At 39.8% G+C, this 26,449-nt stretch overlaps 1 protein-coding gene across 1 annotated transcript; it reads right to left on the bottom strand.

Annotated features, from left to right (window-relative positions):
• Positions 1-548: 548 nt before the first annotated feature.
• On the bottom strand, positions 549-7,952 carry LOC137268228 (ependymin-related protein 1-like). The gene is made up of 6 exons (XM_067802766.1): positions 7,723-7,952; positions 4,857-4,967; positions 3,895-3,979; positions 2,798-2,971; positions 2,365-2,453; positions 549-1,610 (listed from the first exon to the last, which is right to left on the bottom strand). Exons 1-6 carry the CDS (start codon positions 7,876-7,878, stop codon positions 1,554-1,556), a joined length of 672 nt encoding a protein of 223 aa, XP_067658867.1. The 5' UTR covers positions 7,879-7,952; the 3' UTR covers positions 549-1,553.
• Between the last annotated feature and the right edge of the window lie 18,497 nt (positions 7,953-26,449).

Here is a 26,449-nt window from a genome sequence, read left to right on the forward strand (position 1 = left end):
TCGCAAATGCGATACCATGGCAAGTAAATGAGGCTGACCACCCTTATACCGTTACACATCTCTCACGACAAGATCAGTTCTAGGCCGGATCTTCACGAGTTTCCGCGCCATGGGTCTAGTTTTATGCCGCTTTTAGATATATTCCACCAATATCACGGCGGGGGACAACAGAAATAGGTTTCACACATTCTGCCCATATGGGAATTCCACCTCGGGTCGGTGATGGGCGAACGCTTTAACTATTAGACTATTCACGGCCCCATGACGAAGAGTCGCTCAGTTCTGTCATCGTGTGTGAGCGTGCATGCACGGATCAGTACAGGGATATTTAAGCTACATTACGATTGAGTTTGGAAACTGCTGGGTACACCCATTTCTAAATCGGGAAAAATTAGGGATTTTCGATCCCATGGTATCCCAAATTAATCTGAATACACAATGTATATGTAATTATGCGTTTGCCGTGATACTGCTGGAATATTGCTAAAAGAGGTGTGAAAGTAAACTCACTCACAATTATGGATTTGTGTAAAAATAACATAAAAATATTCTAGAAAAAATATATTTATTATTCATTGAGCTGATAATATTTAGGGGGTCAGGAAAGGACAAATGAACACACAGTGCAATTTAGGAGTGAACTTACATCTAATCTTTTGGTCTACTGGGGCGAAATAAAGAGTAGCCCGGATCCGAAAAAGTAGCAATCAAACGAAACACAATTCAGAGACCAAATGTCTAATAAAATAAAAATACTGATAAATGTTTCAAGTCCTTCATATTCACCCAATTCAAATGGTAGCGATTCAGTGACTCTTTCAAGAGTGAAACGTATTTAATTACTGATCATCAGATAAATGTGAATAAATGGATTTCGGTGAAAAGATACAGACAAAGTTGTCTTGAAAATAGTGTTAGTAATCAACTGATAACTAGTATCTTTAGGTGTAGGTGTTGTCCTTAGCAAATGTTGGGCAGCATAGCTATAGGCTTGATTGGGAGGGAGCAAATGAGAATCTACGCTACAGAACTCAATGTTAAACTAAATAAACTTTTACGTCTACAAGACGGAGCTAAATAACATAGCCGGTATGTTTGAAGATATAACAAGTATTTGCTTCATATCGCAACACGTACTGGGTCAAACAATGTTTCCGCTTAAGTGTGCATGGTGAGATTTTATACAACCATACAACACAGTGTGTTATTTCCTGTGTAGATTCAAGACCAGACATTCAAAACATATATTATCTTATACATTAAAATAAAAAATATCATTCTTTACTCATTGAATGAGCTACTGGTGTTAATGTTTTGAAAAATGTGATTAGCCTTTAAAGCTCATGACAGATGTAGCAGCTACGAAGATGTTCGCAGTAGCTTTCATTTTTGAACCTGATCTAAAATGTTTACTTAGCCAAGACCTTTCACGTGATGTCAATACGCTTATAGATATACGTATCCTATAGTGAGCAATGTATCATGATACATATAGTATTGCTGCATCGGATGTTCTGCTTCAGTATGCTACCGGCTGGTTCAAGACGCATGGTTTATTGCCGCATGATGCTGTAGCCAGCGTGGAGGAAATCAAGCGACTCAACGGGGCCCTGCAACAACAGACATTCAGATTCATAATATGATCCGGAAAGAACATTCCCTGTTGTCACTGTAATATGACAGAATGGCTTGATTAATAACAAGCCGTGACAGAATAACTCGGGTAATATGACAGAATGGCGCGACCCTTAACATGCCATGAAAGAACAGTTCTGCGAATATGACAGAATGGAGTCATCCTTAACATGCCATGAAAGGTAATATGACAGAATGACTAATCCTTTACGCTGAATGATAGATAAATTTTCTATATTACCATGAAAACAACTCTTGATGGTGACAAGCCAGGACATATTAACTATGGTAGTATGGAAAGAAGCGGACGTCTGTTAACTGACATTAGTCTATATAATGGGCACCGGGTCAAGAATTAGCAGTTACGTAGGACATTGTTCCTGAAAAATGAGTAATTTTATTCCTCTCTCGCTTTGAGCCAGCGGGACCAAGTTTGTCCTTGATGAGTACATTCATAAGACTTTCATTTTGGAATCATTTGAATTGAACCTTGTTGGATGGCCACATCATACTCCTCTTGGCTACCACTCTCTTCTAAAAGTAAGAAAATCACGTACTCTTTTGCTGAACACGCTGCCTACAATTCATCTTACGAACATGAAATAAACGGGTCTGGACAAGACAACCCAGTGATGAACAGCATGAACATCAATCTACTGAAGAGGTCAGAGAGATAGAAAGTAGGAGTTTAAAACACCCGTAAAATCACGAGTAACGTTGGGAACGTACCTCTTCACAATAATCTGGGGGCTGGAAGACGGAAGAATCCTTGATACCGACTGTCAGGTCGTTGAAACCCACATTTGAGAAGAAAGTGCCTACAGAGAAAAGGTTGTTAGTTACACTCGGTGTTGACCTTGAGTCATGTAATACACGCAAAATGACAGTTTGAATGTTAACATTCACGAATAAATTCAAATATTAAACATGCCAAGGCCATACTTGTACAGACATGGTTATGCATGAAAATCAGTGTTGTTTCTATTTTAAAAGTCAACATGGACTCCAATCATTTTGTCGGCTTTTATTTATGACTCAAAGGATCATACTATAAGTATGATGCACATGTTGAAACCTATCCTTGCAAAAATACACGGGGAGCTTTATTAAATTCTTTGTGCACATAATAAGTCGTTGCTATTTTTATTCAAACTCGACTTACGTCCCCTCCTAGTCCCCCACATGTTCTCCACCACGGGAATACACCCATCTTGGGTGACGGTCACAACGGTAGTCACATCATCACCATTCTTCCTAGAATTCACTTGGTACCCCTGCATATCCAGCCTATTGTCACCCACACCGAAAGCAAAAGGGCCCTGGTCTACAGCATTGTCTGAAACAAAATGAATGTTAATACACCTAAATATGTAAGGAGTACCTTTAGAAGGACTAGGCATTGCTGACGTTATTAACGACAGTAAAAATTGCAAGGAAATATAATAAAACTGATAAACCGGTCCATATCTTGACCATGTTGAACACCAGTGGTTGTGACAGTCCATTATACTATATGCTTAATGCTCTTGCAGTGGGTCTGTGAACATGTGGACTCAAGAGTGAGGAAACCAATGTTTATTACAATGACCTGATACCTTCTGTACCTTGCTCAATATCATCAAGGTCTGGGTTGTCATACCTATTGCTGAATGGTACTTGTACGACTACTGAGGTGAGACATCTTCATTGACAAGGACTTTTTTAGAATTTGGCCAAGGACCAATTTTCTATTGAGCTATTTTCCGAAATGAGCATAAATAAATAAATAAATAAATAAATAAATAAATAAATAAATAAATAAATAAATGAATGAATGAATGAATGAATGAATGAATGAATAAATAAATAAATGCTTCATTGCTTCATTTTCACAAACGGTGGAAATCTAGACTTGCCGCATATTCTAGACTTGCACGGACTTTCTTGGATAAATACTGAACAGCAAACGGGGCGCAAGTTTTAAAAAATGAAATCTGTTAAAAGTAAACGTTCGTTGCAAGTTTCGGAAAGGGAAATCTAATAAAAGTAAGCGGTCATGTTGATGCCTTCTGTTTCAAAACTATGACCAAAAAAAATAAGAAAAAACAAAGTTACATTTCTTTTGTTGTTCTGTATGTTTGTTTCAAAGTATGTATTACATGCATACAGACGGGCCTAGAACTAGCTCAGGGACATCTTTTCCGTGTATTTCCCAGCGACCACGGGAACCAATGGCCCCAAACCACATGGCGATACACATATCACTCACTCTACACTGACCTGGAACACACGCTGGTTGGAACTGGCCTCCCAGTTGGAAGGATGAGCAGATCCTCTGTGCAGGGAGGATGTAGTACCCCCGACCCTAGAAAAAACGCATGAAGGTTTGCAGATGTGAGTGAAAGTGAGAGTCAGTTGGTTATCGCCGTGCCACGTGGCACTTTTTTTCCAGTAAGATGATGCCTTGAGCTAAATGAAAAGGAAGCCGAAGAGATAGCACCTGCCTTTTAAAGTTCATGTTCCAAAGTGCGACGATAACTAACGACTCATCTCAAAATCATTATCACAACTAAGGGGCATAAGTCGTTGGTTTGTTATTAAATCCCGCACTGAGCAATATTCAACCTATATGGCGGCGGGTTGTACATAATTATGTCTGGACCAGATACTCGGCAGCATAAGCATCGATCTTCACAGTGGGGGCATGATGACATTTGTAAACCTAGTAAGCGAGCCTGACTACCCCATCCCATTGGTTGCCTCTTACGACAAGCATGGGTTGCTGAACACCAATGCTAGCCCGGATCTTCATGAGTCGTTAACTTACCGGGCCGTAGGTGAATGTATTGCACTTACCCGTCAATAGATGAAAACATAATGTCGTGTCAGGAAGACAGATTGGTTTTCATATTTTCAAGTTAAAAAGGTGGTTGTTGGTGTGAATTTCAATTCTTAGTCGTTCTTTTTTAAGGAACTCTGAGATAAATACATGCCCAATCCTGATCCTTGCATCAAGAATGTGAGTGACTGTTTTTCCTTGCGTCAGATTTCCGAAGATCAGGTGTTTAGAATTAGAATAAGAGGAATGAGGAACTCGACTGGCGTTAATAAATTAACAGGAAAGCTCATTACACAAAATCAGAACTTAGTTATCCCAGAGAGTTTGAGAAGTTAGCGTAGTAAGATAAATGAACTGCAGCAGGTTGTTATTTCCAATGCGTGAGTTAAGTTATCTCCCTTACCGCTTTGTAGTCGTTGATGGACTTGAATTTTACGATCTGACCGTTGTTCGTATAGTTCCCGTATTTGGCTACCTTCTGATCGGCTGCGTCATACGATACTTGGATGCTGCCCTGCATGTATATAGGTGTACAAAGATACCAATATAATTACGAGAAAGTACAAAGATGTAGCAATAGAATTCCGATGCCAGTGAGATTAGATTAATGCACAAAGAAAACAGTGTGTTATGATGGCAAAACCAAAATCGGGGGTTGGGTGTGTTGATAGAAGCGAGAATGAACAAAGATAGCAATATGATTATGAGAATGTTTCGTTGTACATTCTGAAAATTGTATTGTTATCTTTGTACATTTACGTTCAAATTCAGATGATATTTGAGTGTTTGAAATCAGCTGAAATATATCGTCACTAATCATGTTAAATAGGCAAGTGTTTTCCCTATCAAGAATAGAACCGTATTTGCCAGGTTCCAAACCAGACACTCTACCACACGGCCACCGAGTCGACAAGGATGCCAGCGTTAAATTATCGTATTGAGTTTACTAGCGCTTCAGTTACTATTTATTATCCACCAATGACGGTTTATATGTATAAGAGAAAAAACGCTCAGCCCCTCGGGATGTTTCTCTAACATATATACATATATATATATATAATTTAGATGTTCATTTAATGAAGCTCTAACTAACAATAACTGAAGCGCGCGTAGAATCAATTTAATGACAGTAACTCTAAGCATTTAATGAAGCTGTAACTAACAATAACTGAAGCGCGCGCAGAATCAATTTAATGACAGTAACTCTAAGCATTTAATGAAGCTCTAACTAACAATAACTGAAGTGCGCGTAGAATCAGTTTAATGACAGTAACTCTAAGCATTTAATGAAGCTCTAACTAACAATAACCGAAGCGCGCGCAGAATCAATTTAATGACAGTAACTCTAAGGATTTAATGAAGGTGTAACTAACAATAACTGAAGCGCGCATAGAATCATTTTAATGACAGTAACTCTAAGTAGATAATTTAACCCGTTCCCTTCGTCGGCCAGGTGGCCGTGCGGTAGAGCGTCTGCCTGCGGTTGAGAAATGCGATTCCAGTCCTGGTTCGGAAAACCTTTGTATTGTGTGTTTAATCTTAAACGATATTTTTCAGTTGATTTAAAACATTCATGTATCATTTGAATGTTGATGTTCATGTACAGTTAGGAAAAGTAAATCCTGGGAAGCGGTCTTACGCCAAAAGTAAAACCTATCCCTCCAAAACAAAAACCTCAAATGCGGTTATTCTGGGGGAAAAAAGAGATGGCCTTATATATAGTGGGAAGCACACTTTAGGTTTATATGTATAATAAAGCGCTCCTGCTAGGTTATGGTTGGGAAAGTAAGCCTCTACCATCGGGTGGAGAAAAGTAAGACCTCGACCATCAGCTGCTGAGAAGTAAGCCCTCGACCATCGGGTGAGAAGTGTCAACGGGTGGATAACGTCGACAGAGATTTGTTCATGGATAGGATGACTGGAGAATTAGCTCATGATTACGTTGACGAAGACAAATGAATACGTTGATGAAGACAAAGGCATAGTTTTGCTGTTCAAACTCCTTTAGTTGGTTTCACAAGACATGACAAACAAATATGTTCGCGATCGTCCCTACACAGACAGTCGGAATGCCGGACTCCACACTCACACGCACGTGCAGTATAGATGTGAGCATATATATAGTTTTTAACAACAATAGACAGGCAAAGATTCAACAATGGGCAGATAGAGAAACTAATAGCACTTCCTTCTACAGTTGATGTGATGACTGACAGAGACAAGGAGGATGACCAATAAAGGCCATAAATGTCATATACTGTAATTAATGGAAGTGACAAAGGAACAAGGTAGCTGACAAAACAATGTATTCTGCGGTAGTGATAATGATCAAGATTGCAGATTGAATAATAATAACTAAACATCATATAGCCTGGCCACTTAGGTTTTGGTCAGTAGAAATTTTTGGACATGGCTGTACTGAAGTAGACACTAACAAGTAAGACCATCGGGTGGACAGAAGTGAAACCCTCGACCATCGGGTGGACAGGAGTAAGACCTCGAGCGCTATGCGCATACTTCTCCTCATTCCCCGGTCTCGGCTCTTATTTTCCCAGCCAAAACCAAAAAAAGACCTAATATATAGTGGGAAGCACACTTTAGGTCTATATGTATAATAAAGCGCTCCTGCTAGGTTATGGTTGGGAAAGTAAGCCTCTACCATCGGGTGGTGAGAAGTAAGCCCTTGACCATCGGGTGGTGAGAAGCAAGACCTCGCGCGCTGTGCGCATACTTCTCCTCACCCCACGGTCTCGAGTCTTATTTTCCCAGCCAAAATCGAGGAGTCTTGCATTATCCTACACAGAAAAGTCACTGAAAACGATGGATTCAGACCTGTTTCAGTGATCTGAAGTAGTCCATGTCCACGGGGCTGTGGGGTAGCCTAATGGTTAAGCGTCCGCTTGTTACGCTGAGGACCAGGGATCTATTCCCAACATTCGTACAATATGTGAAACCCATTTGTGATGTGTTCCCGTCGTGCAGTGTAAAAAGCGACACACACACACACACTCAAACTGGAAACGTCAACATGTGGCGACAACTGTGTAGCTACATGTTTTAGGTCAGACATGATTGCATCAGTCCAAAAGTGATTGAGTATAGTTTTACGCGGCTTTGAGTACTACTACGGGAATATCACCACAAATGAGCCTCACATATTGTACCCATAAGTAGGAATCGAACCCGGGTCCTCGGCGTGGCGAGCGGACGCCCCATCGACGTTGCAATAAAGAACATGACAAGAAACGTAACAATAATGAACAACTCACGGTTTTAAATGCCGGTTTTCCAGCCAAGAGGGATCCTCTTTTCTGAGCGAATTCACCGTAAGTGAACTGATAGCCCTCCCATTTGTCTGGGGAACAGCAGATGCTACCAAGGGCAACGCTGGCAAAACAGGCCACTAAAACTGCTTGGAGAATCATGGCAAAAATTAACTTCTGAAAGGGTTGATGGTTCTGGTCTAAGCCGATCGAGAGTTGTGACACTCCGACCAAACGTAGGACCGGCTTTTATTGATCACCGAACGATTGTTCGTTTCTGATTGGCCGTATTTTTCCATTTTTCTAAGGGAATGACGCAATCAAAACCCATTCACGGAGCCCATCTCTGTGTCAACCGAGCGTGGAGAGACACGAAACGATTTCAAAAGGGCATATCACTACGGATTATGCTTATCAATACGGTGTTATGTAACTCATATGGGGAGGGGGAGGGGGTACTCAGACGCAGACGTAGACGCAGACAGTCCTTTGAATTTCAGTTCAGCTCAGTCATGGGAAAATGTGAGGCATAATGTGAAACGTTGTTGTTTAGGGGCTAAAATATATAACGGGTTCAGAAAAGGGACCTCAAAAATAGTCCAGTTAAGTTTCAAAAGTGAAATTTTAGTGATTACATTTTATGTGCACCATCATTTAGGATGGTTTAGTCTCCAATCGCCTACATCTCTATTCGTCTACGTCTCCAATCGCCAACAAAAACAAAAGCTGACTAATAAGGATGACAAAATGCATCCCTACTCTCATAATGAAACCACCTGACCAGGGTACTGGTGATCTTGATAGACTGCTACGAGAATATTTAGTGGACTGGGAAGATAAGTATATCCAACATGAATTCCATTATTTATTTCAATGAAAAGCATTGGCGAATGAACGTTCCCCGTTACAAATGGCCTAACATTGTTAACTTTGTTTTCTAGTTTGTTTGTTTTTTTATTTCCGAGAGATACATGGTAGCTTGGTCGCCGTGTGCAAAGGCAAATTTACATGATTTGTATCTCACTTTTGATCTGGTGAAAGTTTGGTTTAACTTCTTTTCTGCTCATAGTGTAAATACTCTTCTTACTTGTTAGGCAAATAATGTTTAGAGGGTTGTTATATTCCCCCTTAAATACAAATGATATTTTCATGTTAATTCAATTTGTCCTTCGCCCAATACCCCGAGCCATGAGGACAATTCGGGCCATACTACCTTTACACAACTATCGTCAAACAGCAGATGTCATACAGACTCTCGTACCTGTTTACACAATGTGCATAATGGTGATTCTCTAATTCCAGTCTCGTGTAAATAAGTATTAGCTGTTAAAATGGTTTTAGCATTTTTGTATTGGAAATATTTCAAATTTACACTCTGTGCACATCTATTGGGCATTAAATGCATACATCAGAATCATTCTGTGGAAACCTTCCCATTGAGACATTAAATATATTTTGATATCAATGAATAAAGTCATTTTATACCTCTGTGTACGTATTTCTCTCCTTTCATTTAAAAGAGTCTGTTTTCAGCTCACAGGGATGACGCTTGTTTATCATTGCGTAATCTGACCACAGACCATGAAGTGTTGTTTTTAATAAGGCAGGCGAATAGAGAACATACCTCTGGGATGCCCACATGAAAATCGAATAAACAGGTGCTCGAAGATCCTAACACCCTCAGTTGTCTGGTGAGTTGAAACTGGGGTTCTCCAAGGACACCCTGATATGATCAAGCACATCACGTTTTAAGCCCAACACAGACTACAGCTGTGGAATCATCGCACACGCACGTACAACGGATCGAAAACAGCATTTTAAGACAAGGGGGAGGCGGGGGCAGGGTGTGTGCACATTTCACCCGTTTTCATGAGAGTTTCAAAGGCCATTTACTATACTTGACAAATAACCCGATACAGAAGTGTAAAATTAATACAACGTGTTCCGATTCGTGTTTACTGCCTTTCATCATAAAGCATGGGCTGTTTTTTCAGCGAAAACAAGGTATGGACATATTGATTTCCATAAATTAGTCGAATGTCACAGGAATTTTGTGATTATGATCGATGTAACGAAAAATTCCATCATTTTTCACAGATAATGCCCAATCACAATATGGATCTGATGCTGTGTGATTCGCCCAATGTGTGCAATGATTTGGATTTGGATGTGTGCAATGATTTGGATTTGGATGTGGGCAATGATTTGGATTTGGATGTGAGCAATGATTTGGATTTGGATGTGGGCAATGATTTAGATTTGGATGTGGGCAATGATTTGGATTTGGATGTGGGCAATGATTTGGATTTGGATTCTGATGCGTCTTTATTCATCTCATTGCTCTGGTCGTTCGACATTCACAACCTTGACCTTGTTCTACCAGCCCCTTAAAATTACCCGCACCCCCACTGGCATATTTTATTTACGACCAAACCCGACCTCTCTGATTGGCAATGATTTCTCTATAGCCAATGACACGTGTCGTCCATTCAACGTGTTATTTACATTAACTGGCTTCATGCATGCTATTGTTGTTGATGCATACAAGAATGGGTGGATCACTTCAACAAAATTGCCTTAAATTCACATCTTGCTAAAAATAGACGACGCACCGGGGCTTCATAGAAAACACATATTATGACAATACTACCTGAAAACACCAGTTGAACACCGACAGCACGAAACTGTCAAAGTGAGGGCTTAAGAAGGAATCATTCCTGATAAAATTAGAATATACATGAAAAACATATTTTATTAAAGTGTCACACATTTCTTAAAAGTGTCCGACCGGTGGTGAGATCCCGTTAAGTGGCTCATATGTGGGCCTTCCTATATGAAAACATTAACAAAATCATTGCGGCTTTGGATTTTATGTGGCATCCGTTGGACAATATAAGTCTAAGTAAACTTAGTCTCAATACTTTTCGTGAAACTCCACTACTGAGTCGCAGAATTGGAGTGTAACGAAAAGTGAGGAGATTAAGTTTACTTAGATTGGTAGAACGTCCAGCCTCCATATCCAGTCTCAAGGATCCTCATCGTAACTTGCTGAGGAAACTTCGATGTGAGCGATTAAGAATAGCTTTTACATAATATTCAACAGAAAGGATGTGTTTTAACAAGCGATTTTTACGTACACAGCAAAAAATAACTTAGTTTCCGTTTTTGCGGAAACCCAATGGATACTGGGTAATGTAGGTTTCCGCTGGGTTTCAGTATATGGAAACACGCAATGAGAGTTTCCGTATAGTTTACAAAACTGAAACTAACAAGCCTTGGTTTCCATCATATATCTGCGACTGAATTAACTGTCTTTAGGAGTTTCCACTTGGTTTCAGTTCGTTGAAACATTCATAGAAAGAAGAACTTGGTTTCCGCTGTTGTGGAAACCGAGTGGATACTTGGTAATGTAGGTTTCCGCTGTTGGTCTCTGTACCCGGAAACTGAAACAAACAACATTTCCGCGTATCTGAACCGACAGGCTTAGCTTGGTGCTGTTCCATTGGGGACTATATTTACATACTGTTTTTAAAAATCAAATATAACACGATGTCGAGATTTCTGGAAACCTACATGAAAAATGTCAGATAAGTATGTCAAATATAAGTTCATGGAAACTATTGTTGTTGGTTTACGGCGGTTTCCTGTGGCTGAAAGCATCAAGATTACTTTCTGCGTCTGGAAACTGTCTGAAACCACCAAGGTTAGTTTCCAGAAATGGAAACTGACAGGAAAGCATCATTGTTAGTTTCCGCTGCACGAAACAACTGGAAAACATCATCATTTCCATATGTGAGATCTTGAATGAAACTATTGTAGTGTGTTGCCATTGGGAACGATACGATCATTCCACAAGCCAGCAAGCCAGTCAATGCGGTCCTTCAGCCTCCAACAGATAAATGTTCATGATCTGCAACACCATAGATGTAAGTAAATGTGAACTGTGAACCAAGAAGGAAGTTTTTAATTCTGTTATACCATGATTTCCGAAATTTTGCTCGACCACTGGTGAACCTTTCACGCAAGTCTGTCCAAGTCCATATCGGACAGGTTACGACAGAGTTTAACAGATTCAATCTTATGGCGGGGTGGTCCAACCCATTTCAGTCCGTACTGACAGCTTCGAGATTTTCGGCCCAGCAACAAGGAATAAAGGGGCCGCTTTGTTCTGTACAGCGTTGATGCATGACTAATCCCTTGTGTCCCATGCAGCGGAACCATATGAAAGAATTTGTAACAGTTGAACAAAGTTGTTATATTACGAGTTATATCGCAAAGTTTCCGTCGCAAAAATCAGAAAGACTCCACTGTAGTCAAGTTTCCTACCAGTGTAATATCAGCCCTCTGTGACAAACAACGCAATGAAATTTCAAATTTAACTGACTCACTCAGAGAGCTCAAAGAAATAACACACAAAGTACAAAACCTAAAAACCTAAACTAGTAAACGAAATACTAAACAGCACTCGGGGTCAAGACGCCTACAGGAACAGTTCCTGCCCATGACGGTGTCGTTGGCAACGAACACGCCGACCATAATTGAAGGCAACACTTTAAAACTCCAAGATGCGAAATCAAACGTCTATCAAAACAAGAACAACAATAGCAAAAAAAGTCTTTGAAACGTGAAAATAAGTGACAAACCTCAGATTGTAAACTGAAAAACTGTACAACAAATCTATAAAATATAGACTGATTGCAGGGAGAGTGCAGTCTCAGTGATTTTTGTGACGGAAACTTTGCGATATCTCACAGAGTCTTTGTAATTTTATCAGACAGGCAGACAGACAGATATTTTACTAGAGTCTCAGCTCGATATATAACAAAATGGAATGTATACATTACTAACATATACACGTAAAATATATCGAGCCACCCACCGTGGGGCTTTGAGAGACTGTATTACAGTTTAGAAAAAACCCACAGTTTATAAACTCGTTTAGAAAGTAAAATTTAATACAGCGTGTAAAACATATCCGGTGTATAATAGAGAAGAACGTTTTGATAAAATGACATGGCGGATTTTGGCCACAGTATATAAAACGACTGGATGTGAGAGTATATTGTCAGTATCGGAGAGATGGGTAAAATATACACTTGCCATTGCCGATGTCTAAAAGCTCTTTTCTCTCATGCTGGTATTGGGGACAAATGATCAACGAGTTTGTCTCATCTTCTGTTTGGTCATCGCAAAATGAGCATATTCTCTCGTCCAGAGGCGTGTCGGTGTAGCGCCCAGTCTCAACTCTTAAAGGGGCTACTCCACTTCTGAACCGTGCAAGGGTTCTTCTAAATGATCTCCTCAAGTAGCTAGATACGTATGTTTCAAATCCAAACTCGTGTTTGAGTGTGCTGTACAGCCTAAGTTTGTTCCCACCACGTCCATTTATGCTGACCTGGCGTGTACAGTCCACTTTCCACTCATCTAGGAACTGTGTGGAGACACTGTGTTGAACTGCGGCTGTGACGTGACGACTTCTATAGCGGTTTAGCAGAGGTATAAAATGCTGCAGATTCAGCTTTTGAAGCTTCGTACGGATCCTAACTGTTTGATTGTTTCTCCCTCTCAGACCCCTGTGGTGAGACCATAAGAAGATCTTATGAGTCACTCTCGTAGGCTGTAAATTTCGTAGTCTCATGTATAGACGGGTAAGACTTCCCCATTGCCCTACACTGGAAGTAGCCCACCCCATGTCACCTATCACCGCTCTAGTTGGTGCATACTTACGGAGGCCTAGGAAGAAACGCATTGCTCTGTTTTGGGCAGCCTCTACACTAGAAACATCATACGCACCCCATATATTCGCGTCATAGTCAAGAACAGACCAGACCATGCTGTCGTATAGCTTGGTGAACGTAGTGTATTGCATCCCTCCGAGCTCCTTGTATTTGGAGATCAACAGTCCTAGGGCTCATAAAGCTGAATTCACCGATGCTCTTGCCATACGTATCCAGGTGTTCTGTTAACAGTATTCCGAGTGAGAGAGAGAGAGAGAGGCAGACAGAGAGAGAGACAGAGAGAGAGAGACAGAGAGAGACACAGAGAAAGACACAGAGAGAGAGAGACACAGAGAGAGACAGAGAGAGACAGAGAGAAAGACACAGAGAGAGAGACACAGAGACAGATATATATATATATATATTCTTTATTTCATCCAGACGATCATCCAAAAATCAAACATGTTATATACACGTAAATACAAGAAAGGGACAAAGTTACAAAGTTGATGTGGGTGTATTTACAATCATTTTCGTCGAGATGGTTACCTAACCCTCCGAGCTCCTTGTATTTGGAGATCAACAGTCGTAGGGCTCTCGATACTGAATTCGCTGATGCTTTTGTCATACGTATATAATCCAGTTGTTCTGTTAACAGTATTCCTAGGTAGTTGTAGCACTCTTCTATATCTAAGTGCTGGTCACCACATCGGAAAATAGCGTCAGTTCGGGTAATGGATTTGCTCCCGAAATGTACAACCTTACATTTATTCCTGTTGACAGCCATGTAGTTTCTCTCACACCAGGCGTTCAAATATTCCAGTAAAATGTTCAGGTCATTCACAGATTCTGGTATCAGTACAACATCATCCGCAAAGGCCATGATTCCAATTGTTATATCATCGGTTTTCACGCCAATGGATAGCTGGTTGACAGATGAGATAGGATCATTGACGTACAGATTAAATAGAAAGGGAGACAGAGGACATCCTTGCTTCAATCCACAATTAACATCGAACCACGGTGTCATTCTTCCGTTCAGTCTTACGGAGCAATGAACGTTTCTGTTTCTGTCTATCAAAACCTTTGCGTATCTTCACGTAGACGGACTTAAGTTCAGGTTTTCTGTAACCCTGACACTTACACTAGTTCTTTTCTGTTTCACAAATCTCCTCCCATAGACGAAACAGGTCATCGTTCCACCATGCTTTCCTACATCTGTACCACTTTCTGTTCCCATTACTATAATGCACAGTAGTTCTTGCAGCTAGCTTTTCCTTCATGGTGTTCAATACAATGTCCGTAAAGTATACATGTCTGATTGATATCACTCTGTGTAGCGGCAGATGCCTCTAATTTACGTATCACATCCCTAATGCACGAGCTCTAGAAATTATCATCAACACCGGTTATATCACATGTAAAAGAAGTTTGCATGCTCCTTTCTTGGTTGTCTGATGGTAGGATTACCTTCCCACACTTGCTGACTGGCGATAACAACTGACCACCTGACCAGGCTGTGGTCAATCTTCAGATCTGAGATGGGGTCAGTCTCACCAACACTTGCTGCCATATTAGCACAAGGTTTGATAACAATAAAATCATTAAACCTACCCACTGATTCAGCAGTAGTCAGCAACAGACAAGCCTCTACTAGAAACATAGGTAAACTCATTGCTGCCATTGGCTCGACCATTAAGGGCACAATAATTAAGATTAACCATCAAATCAATGGAAAGTCGTCCATGTGTGTTGACAGAGGAGTCAATAACATGCCACGGTAGTATGATGTCAACACCTTCAATGAAGTCTGTCTTCAATAGAGCCACATATACTAGTAAAGTCACCACAAATAAAGGTAACATTTAGTACATGATGTGTATATGTCTGTGACCAAAGGGTATCGAAAACGTCAGAGGCATCTACCATTCTGGTACAGTTCTCAGGAGGGAGGTAGCATACACAGGCAACCATGACACATCTACCACTTGTTTTCTCTGACAACTTTATCCACAGTATACCTTCGTAGGAATTATCTAAAACCTCAGCATTGAAAGCACCATATAATTCCTTAGGAATCCAACACCACCTGTTCCCTGCTTAGCATTCACATGCAGGGCTGTTCTGTTATGGCCTATCCATTCATAACCGTCAACAACCAGAACATTGCCTTCAGTAAGATGAGTTTCTGCTATACCTATAATATCTAGATCATTGCCTATTACACACAGTGATCTCAGTTTATGATTACTAGAAAGTGAGTTAGTACTCCAACCTCCAACATTCCCAAACCCGCACGTGACCCAGCGGCTGCAGCGGTCACTGGCTCGTCCTGTGGGGTCATGACCTGACCTAGTGTCACGGCTGTGGACCTCACGACGTACTTGGCACTGATTGGCCACACCTCGACGACTCCTCTGTTGATCAACACTGCCACGTGTCCTGAGTCCGTCGTGAGTGTTGTTCCTCTCTTGGTGTGCAGATCGTCGTTTTTGGTCTCTGTCTTCGTTGTGTTGACTACTGTATCGTCCCCTTCTCCTTCCACTCCCTGTCCTATACAACCTGCCTCTAGATACGCATAGCCGCCCATCGCCGACCTTCTCCGTTAACAGTCGCATGCTGGATTCAAACATGCGTTCTTGTGGTGTTTTGTCGCCGTCTACGAAGACGTCTTTGAAGTTTCTACTATTCTTCAAACTTTTCTTCGCTTCTAGTATCTTTCTAGATCTCTTATCTTCCATAGACTGGCATGTTGCAATGACCACATCTGGGTATCTACTGTTATGTGACTGTTATCTGAGCAGACGTCACTCTGACATCTCGTAGTTTGAGACTGTCTGTGATGAGAACGTTTACTTTTGAAATAACACTCACTGCTTGGGGAAAGATAGGGTACGATGAATGGCCGGTATATGTTACACTCACATTCTGAAATCAGTCATTTCGTGAAATGACTCAAAGCGTCAACCATTTCGCGTCATTTTGTGTAGCAGTAACAACGTAATGTACAAAAGTGGATCATAATTTCAACATCAGTTATTGTCACTAATAGTCAAAACTATTGTGGCAGCGACTGTTGCACTTCAGCTTGGCTTTGAAGTAATTACACCTGTTTGTTTGACACTTGGTGTGTCCAGACACACCTCACAAATCCCTGTCCACAACATACAGATAAAATATTTTTTTTATGAAATTACTGAAGAATATTGATTGCTGCTACACAAAATGCTGCGAAATGGCCGACTCTCTCACTCATTTCGCGAAATGATTGAAAGTTTTAGTGATTACAAGAAATGTCTGATTTCACAGTCAGACTGTAAATATACCGATAAAAGTCAAAATAACACGTTAATACTACATGTTCAGAATGTTTCTGATAATCTTGTAAAACACATTAATTTTAACGAAAAGACCTTTTGATAACTAATCGGTCTATTGTGACAAATAACCCGATACAGAAGTGTAAAATTAATACAACGTGTTCCAATTCGTGTTTACTGCCTTTCGTCATAAAGCATGGGCTGTTATTTCCAACGAAAAAAACGCACATATTAATTTCCATGAATTATTCAAATGTCACAGAAACTTTATGGTTATGAAATTGATCCATGTAACGGAAAATTCCATCATTTGTCACAGATAATGCTCAGTCACAATATGGATCTAATGCTGTATAATTCGCCCAATGTGGGCAATGATTTGGATTTGGATTTGGATGTGCGCAATGATTTGGCTTTGGATTATGATACGTCTTTATTCATCTCATTGCTCTGGTCGTTCGACACTGACAACCTTGGCCTTGTTCTAGCAGCCCCTGAAAATTGCCCGCACAATCACTGGCATATTTTATTTACGACCAAATCCGATCTCACTGATTGGCAATGATTTCTCTATAGCCAATGACACGTGTCGTTCATTCAGCGTGTTATTGTGCATTAACTGGTTTCATGCTTGCTATTGTTGTTGATGCATATATTACTAGAACCAACAAAAAGACGGATCACTTTAACAAAATTCCCTTAAATTCACATTTTGTTGAAAATAGACCGCGCAGCGGGGTTTCATAGAAAACATATGATATTATGACAATACTACCTGAAAACACCACTTGAACACTGAAAGCACGAAACTGTCAAAGTGAGGACTTAAGACGGAATCATTCCTCATCAAATTAGAATATATCTATGAAAGAAATATTTTATTAGAGTGTCACACATTTCATAAAAGTGTCCGGGTAACATTGACCAACGAGACACTAGATACATGTAGGACATATTGTATGTAAAAGTAATATATTCAAAGGTTCGAGTCTGGACTAGAGAATCCAGTGATCAACAACATGAGCATCGATCTGGGCAATCGGAAACCGATGACATGTGTTCCGACCCCGTTAGTCGCCTCTTACGACAAGCAAAGTCGCCTTTTATGGCAAGCATGGGTTGCTGAAGGCCTGTTCTACCCCGCACTTTCCACTTTGGGAAAAAACAGCACCTTCAAATCGTTATCTCAATAAAAAATAAAGTTCATTGTTTCAATAGCAAAAGCACATGACCAAACGAATGGTTTTGAAATTGAAGGGCCTGCGAGCCACGAAATATTAATCCAAACACGCACACTTGTTTACAACTTGTGGTTAGTCTTGGCAAATAAAGAACAGAAAATGAAGTCATGTGCTAATTCTAAGGAATGACTCCGCTGTGGTCTTTGCGCTGTATTCTTACTCAAGGGGATGGAGTGTTTCCTGTGTTAATATTAAAGAGACAAACTGTATCTTGCCTATCATTACAGTCATTACTATATCCCAAGTTACAAAACCTCGAGACCCGTGAAGATCTGGGGTAGAATAGGTTTTCAGCAACCCATACTTGCTTAAAGGTCACATGCAACGTAAAAAACAACTTTGCAGATTCTGATACCTTTAGGTATGCATTTACAGAAACAAACCATGAAAAGTGCCAATTCAGTCTATAAAGTTGAAAAAAACGCGATGAAAAAAAGCCCGCGAAATCGGAGTTCAAACGATTCACTAAATTCCCCCCAGCACTGGGGGGAAAACTGGTTTCAACAGCTGTGCTGCACTACACCCATAACGCATGCGCAGTGAATAGTTTCGCGGAGCTTGCAATAGTATGCATGCTCGCAGTATGAGGTCCTGTGCAGTAGTCTAATCTTGGCTGTGTACACAAACAAGTAAATAATATACATAAACAAGCTTGTTGATTGTAGTAAGCAGCCTCTGTCACAGAGAAAGCTTAATGTCTGGTTTATTGACACCTGTATGTCTGCCTTCCTCTCTCCTAAAGACAATATGTAATAGACAGCTTCAATCATTGACCACATGCAATTTGAACTTAACACCGATCAGGCTATACGCCATAAACAAAATAAATTGATTTATGACTCGTGCACCCGAGTCCAGTCTCTGCCACATTATGTAATTATGTAGGTGTGATACTTGTACACATGACAAGTTTTTATGTTTGTGGGTTGCAAACAAACTACATCCATTTTTTCGGATGACTGGATTTGAAGGAAACTGGTGCAAGCTCATTCAAGTCCTGCTTTGTACTTGGACGAATGACACTTTCCAGTCACGCATTAGTTCACCATCTCTGCTGAGATGATTTTTGATTTGATCGAACTCAAATTCAGAGAACGTGTATTTATAAAACCCAACATCTCTATATACATTCTCTAGGGACAACAACTTATTCTAGTGTAAATGATTTTGTTTGACAACGGTCTGTGAATCCATACTGAAACGATGCATCGAGTACAATAAAAGAAGTTGTTATCCAAATAGAATCTTACTTTCTTGTGACTAGCCATACTTATAAAAGGCCCATCAAACAGATCATCTTTCTGTACACACAATGAGCCCTCAGCGTACCAGCAAATGAACCAGCCAATGGGAAGTCGTCGTTACCCTTGAGTGCACAGCCACCCGCTATGAATGGGTTCTGTCTCCTGAGGGCTTCGTTTCGTGGGAAGTAAGCCCAAGTACAAAACATTGCACTTTTGAATCGTATGGTGGCTGATTCGGGCCATCGTTTTATTATGGTGGCAGATTCGGGCCATCGCTTTATCGCCCTGTAAAATCAAGGCGACATTGCGACAAAGCGATAGCACGACACGACATTGCGATACGCCGACAAGATATAGCGATATTGCGATACGGTCAGAAAACGAAATAGCGAAAACCCGACACGATATAGCGATAACACGACACGAAATGGCGATATCACGACACGAAATGGCGATAACTAGACACGAAATGGCGATATCACGACACGAAATGGAGATATCACGACACGAAATGGCGATAAAACTGGGCGACATTGCGATATGGCGATAACGCGAAAAGGCGACATTGCGATATAGAAACACGATATGGCGATGCAGCGATATTGCGATAAAGCGATTCAGCGACAATGCGATTTGGCGATACAGCGACATTGCGATATGACGATATTGCTCCCTTTCCATTTGTGAAATGTGGAAAAGTGGATAAGTTTACTCACTTTTAGAATCTAATATGTGGAGTATGGGATTAAACATGTGGTTAATAAAAAATAATTTACATGATTAATGTTCATGGGTTTCAGTCTATCTCTACAGATATTTATAGATTAAGAAAGTCTGGGTCTTGTAGTTGTTATTGCATGATGCCTCTGGAAGACGATTTGGAAACAGTTAAAATCATGTGTGGCCATGGTAATGTGCACAAAAGGATTAATGAAGCTGATTTCCCGTTTTCCGAAAGTCTACGTCTTGCCGTGTCGAGTTAATGTTTAGTACTAATGTCATGATTTTTATCAGTTCATAATGCACAAAGTGCAGTTTTGAAATATACTAGTATACCTCAATGTGCTAGGCTCGTTCGTTCACAGCACATCATCCTGCCGCCGACTGGTATATACTGGATGAAGAACGTGCTTTACGTGCGCATTCTAGTAATATCTCATGTTTATTTATTTATTTATTTATTTATTTATTTATTTATTTATTTATTTATTTATTTATTTATTTATTTATTTAAAATTAGAACCTGATCTTTTACTTGTTAAAGTTAACACTTTCTCGATTTGGTTGTAGCTTAGAAGTTCGTTTCAAAGTACGACAATGATAAATTTGTGGACGTGGCCGATAATACCGCTTAACCGTTATATTGCCATACGAGTACTATATATTGCGGTACACTTTTCGCGAACCGGTTCACCCGAAACGATCTGCCATTTTTGTGATGTCGCCAAACTACTAATAATATTCGTATTTCCTTTATATCATTATATATTAATACACTCCGTATTGGGTCCTCTTATGCTCCTTGTTTAGATAAATGAATCACTTATTGTATCAAGCAACATACTTTTATTTGCTGATGATACCTCCCTTTACATAATCATACGTAACCCCACCGATGCACCAAGAATATTGAACAGTGATCTTGCTAATCTGTCTGAATGAAGAAATGAATTGCAGGTGTCGTTTAGTCCCCCCAAACCAGTGACAGCGTTATTCACTGAAAGGCAATACCTAGAGCGAAAACAGATTTAATGATGGATGACTATCATAAACATTTAGGGCTACGATTTCAAAGCAATGGTATATAGAATATGCAAATCGAATATCAAGTAAAGAAACTAGTCCTATAATATATTGCTTTTGGAATCTTAAATATGAACTAATAAACTAAACAGAAAGACTATATACCATTCCTCCTTCCTGTCTTTGAATGCTGTGACTTCATTTGGGACAACTGATCCCAAGAACAAGGATCAGTACTAGAAAGATTACACCTTGATGCTCATCGTACCTTAAGTGAGGCCATCATGGGTATCAGTCATTAAACAAATGACGAAGAAACATGTATGCCATCTCTGTTTCAAAGGAGAAAGAATCATAAATTGTTTATTTTTTTCTAAGATGGTACATGTTTAACGCCAGAGTACTTAACAAGATAAGCTCCACAAGAAGTGAGCAAAAATACTCACTATTTCCTTCATAATGCCAAAGATACTCAAGACAGCCAGAACAAAAACAACTGGACGAGTTTAACACTATAACACTCTCTTCTTCCATTAGTCATACAAGGCTACAATAATGTGGAAGAATATGTAAATCGGCAGAGATATTGTCTAAATCTAAATTATATCTTACTTATTACACTCTCATTTTCAGAGCTATAAATACTTTAATTATTGCCACGCGCTTTTTCCAAATTATCATGTCCAAACTGGGTGTAGTGTTTTAAACTTACACCATTTCGAAAGACATATAAAAGAAAACAGTTCATACCAATGTGGCTTTGTAACAGAAGATACCCCGTACTTCATTTTTTGCCCTTCATTTCGTCATATCAGACATAATATAACCAGTACTTCTACCGCAATAGATTCTCTGTTGAAGAAATAATCTGTGGCAAAGATAACGTATCCAATATTCATGCAGAATTACTTCTTACATCCATTTATCATTTCTTAATTCCACTCCAAGCGTATGGTTAAATAACACATAAACTCGTTTTCTTGGTTTTGAAAATTACCTCATTGAATTATACATCCTTTTACAATCTCTTAATCGTGTTTAATTCGTTTAAGCTGTTTTCTCTTGGGAGAGGCATCAATACAGGACTTATCTGTTGTCTTTCTGATGTCTTTTCTTTTCTTTTTGAATAAATACCGTTTAAACCGCATATTTTTAGTTTCGAAAATGTTTATTGGTCATGTGATTGTACTAGCATGAATTTTAAACCATGTGAATTAAAGAAAATAGATTGGTAGGGCACTTGTTGTGGGGATAAAAAAAACGAAATGGTGGACCCTGCTGCAGACGCTTTTTCTCGAGTTCCAAACATTAGAGCAAAGCATTCAGAAACATGTTCATTTGATCTCTCCTACAATCACATCTGATTCCTAACTGGCTAGTGGCATTGTTTCAGAAGAAATGAAACAGTAATGTCATGACCTTAAACCATGTGTTCCACTTTCACAATGTATTGCAATACATATTGCAGTACGCCAACGTATATCACAAAACATCGCAATACTAACATTTTGGTAACACCCAACCCTGCTAATGACTATTTAGAGAAAATCGGTAAATATCTCAAACATTTCTACGTTTAGTGTAATATTTTTTGTCCTTATGTATGGAACAATGTGTCGACGTTGTAATAGTAATAACCACCCCACCATTCAAACACAACATTGATATGGTCAGAAAGCAAACAAACAAACAAACATACATGTTTTTATCTGTTTGTTTCCAAATCGTTAACCAGAGGGATCATGCTATAACAACTACAAGACCTACACATTCTTAATCTGTAAATATCTGTAGAGATAGATTGAAACCCATGTGCATTAATCATATACATTGTATTTTATTAACTAGATGTTTCGCCCCAAAAACATTTACATCCCCGTACATGTACCTTTCCAGTACAATTCTATTGCTCTAGCCTCAACAAACCTAAAATAAAGTCAATTCCACCCAAGTTTGTATCAAATTGTTTAATCTAATCATGTGTAATATTGTATCTCGGACTGTTTAATTGGGCTTTCTCCTCAAACGCTGAAGGTCATCAGTGGATCCACAATACTGTATTCGGATTCAAACATATTTTGCTTTAAATTCTTTAAATTCTGAGAGTGACTTACTATACTTACTGAAATTAATTCAGTGTCCAATGTAATATTTTCTTATTTATAGATACAAGAATACAAAGTCTTCTACAACTTTTCTTTATGACCATATTTTCATTTCGTAAAAAAGAAAAAAGGCACGGTATGATGCCAAATCCGTTCTGGTGAAATCCTATAGCCTACAAAGTTCGCATGACCATGGCCTGCACAACTATCACAGTTTGAAATATGTCATCACTCATCGTGCTTTTGGATGAGCTATAGCTATTTCTGTAAACTGGATGGTTTTACAAAAGCGTTTATCTCACATACTCCACCTATCAGATTCTAAAACTGAATCAGCTTACCCGCTTTTCCATATTTCATAAAATGGAAAGGAAGCAATATCGCAATATCGCAATATCGCAATGTCGCTGTATCGCTATGTCGCAATGTCGCTGTATCGCCATATCGTGTCTCTATATCGGAATGTCGCCTTTTCGCGTTATCGCCATATCGCAATGTCGCCCAGTTTTATCGCCATTTCGTGTGCGTGATATCGCCATTTCATGCCTAGTTATCGCCATTTCGTGTCTTGTTATCGCCATTTCGTGTCGTGTTATCGCTATATCGTGTCGGGTTTTCGCTATTTCGTTTTCTGACCGTATCGCAATATCGCTATATCTTGTCAGCGTATCGCAATGTCGTGTCGTGCTATCGCTTTGTCGCAATGTCGCCCAGATTTTACAGGGCGATGACGATGTATATGCGTCATTCGTGACCAACTCGTGTTATTCCGGTGTTACGAGTGTGTATTTTCTGTATATTGTATTGTTAATTAAGTAATAATTATTGTTGGGTCACAATGTTTAGTGTTTTGAATAATAATTACAATGTGTCACATTTCGCATAATAGATGATCCGCATTTTTAGGATTTGGGCAGCAGGCTTGTCCGGGAATTATCTGCCCTTAACTTCCTGCTTGTTTACTTCCGGGAGACATTGTTTCGAGGGCATTCTACAGTGTTGGCGATGGCAGTAAGTGGTCGTACTTTCGGGAAACGACTGAAAATGTATATACATGCTGGTTGCCATGTTCGGAGGGACACGCATTCACATTTATTCACTGGAGTTTACATTGCCAACAAATCCGTCAACGCCTGATCTACTGCTGTCAGACCGCTCACTGTGTTCATTCTGCACGACTGTTTCTCTCTCACACTAAGACTTTGGTGAGTTTGCTATACTATATATTTTGTGACCCACTGCCTTCGGTTTTGCCACATTTGCATTGTATTTGAAATCGGCATTGTGAAATTGACTTGTGACTTTGTATACCTTGCTCTCGTCGCGTAATAATACATAATTTGAATGTTTCAGACTTGTCTTTGCTGTTTCGCTGTTTCACAGGGGATTTCTTACATTGTTTGTCACGGTAAATTCTTAAGGGTAACACCGGGACAACCGGATAACTCGTGTCCCATTTCATATTGTCGTAGGAACATCAGGACTACTTCACACAGGACCGATAATTCTATTCTTGTTTGATTCCAATGGTACTACTTAATATCGCCGAAATACTCATAACTTGTCTTGCTGTTTTTGTTTTTGCGCATTTAGGTAAAAATTAAACCTCCTAGATACAACTAAAAGGAGAATGTCATATTTGTTAAATACATATTCTGACGTTATTATTACCACATGTTCACCTTATCTTTTAACGAGCAAGCAAATACAATTTATCTGAAATAAGTGCTTGTCGTAAGAGACGACTAACGGGATCGAGTGGTCGGGCTCGCTGACTTGATAGACACATGTCATCGGTTCCCAATTGCGCAGATCGATGCTCATGTCGTTGATCGCTGTATTGTCTGGTTCAGACTCGATTATTTACAGACCACCGCCATATACCTGGAATATTGCTGAGTGCGGCGTAAAACTACTCACTCACTCACTATCTGAAGTAAGACAACTAAGACAGAAAGTGCGGTTTTAACTGTATTCGCTGAAATCACCTCAAGTCAGTCTAAAACATTCCCAGAGATATGAAATATATGTCCAGTGTTAAAGATTAACGTCGGTTAGTTATGCAGACATAATATCATTGTTTTAAAACGCCTAGCGATTTATACTCACATTTCCTAAAACTGTTGGAAGCGCTCGTACTATCACCAGAACGACCGCAAAATTAAACACACGTGCTTGTATTTGAATCTCTTACCGCCAATCGCATGATTTTTATATAAAAAACTTCACATAAGACAACACGGCTCTCTTAGCTACGTTCTTTACTAGTACTTTCAGTGTGATGCTACATATTTTTCATGATCTCACTGATATACCGTGCCCCGGTTTAGCATGAATACCCTATTCAGACACATTATACTGACTCGGAGCCCACCAGTCCTTGTTGTAACCCATTAATGCCGAGTGCCAGGTAGGGATCAATGAGTACCATATTTTAATGTCTTCTGATACGACGCCGCCGGGGTTCGAACCCACCACCGTAAATAGAATACAGATCAAGCAGGGTTACGGGTGAAACCCTTATTGACTTTACTTTGCTTGCAAACAGTTTCGGTGTGTTTTTCATAATTAATTTGCATAATCGTATTACCATGCAACTGCAAGCGTGACATTGTAGTGCATTTCAAGGGTCCCTATCCACAAAGCAGTCGTAGCTACGACATTGGTAAGGGACCGTTCACATAATTTATTGAGATGATCAAGATTTTCATGGTACAACACATACAATGTAAATGACGCCCCCAAAGATTTAAGTGCAAAGTGAGTGACCACAGCCACGAGACGCCAACCCAAATTTTGCATGAATTCGGTCGACGTGTCTCCTTGCACCACTGGGTCCGTGGATTCACGTGCAGCTTCTTTCGAAGCTACACTTCTGTCAGATTACGGAAACGGACGAGTAGTTACGAATGGAGCTGCTCAATACAATCAGCCAATCAGAACCCAGACCCACACAGGAAACCTGCTTCACGTGCAGCGAGTTCTGCACTCTCAGCTGAACCAAAGACAAGGAGACGACCTTGGGAGTACTGCTGTGAATCAGTTGAGTATTCAAACAATTTGCAAGTCACAGATAAATTTTTATTTTTAACGTAATTTTTTAGTCTAGAACGGCAAGTCTTGCTCGTCCAGTTGTAAACGTAAACGTAGTGTAACATTTAGTCTAGACACCGCAACTAAATCGTACAGAACTACTTGGTGTCCTCCCATTACGCCCGGCGAACAGCAGACATCTTAACAACATTTCCTGTTCAATGAACAGATGAGCTGCTACGCGTTGCCTACACATCACAAGGGAGTAGTCCAAATAGAAACACAAGAGAACGACTGAAGTTGTAGTATGTACTTTGAAAGATGGCCGAA

This window comes from Haliotis asinina, chromosome 16 (genome assembly GCF_037392515.1).
Source record: "Haliotis asinina isolate JCU_RB_2024 chromosome 16, JCU_Hal_asi_v2, whole genome shotgun sequence".
Lineage (NCBI taxonomy): Eukaryota > Metazoa > Mollusca > Gastropoda > Lepetellida > Haliotidae > Haliotis > Haliotis asinina.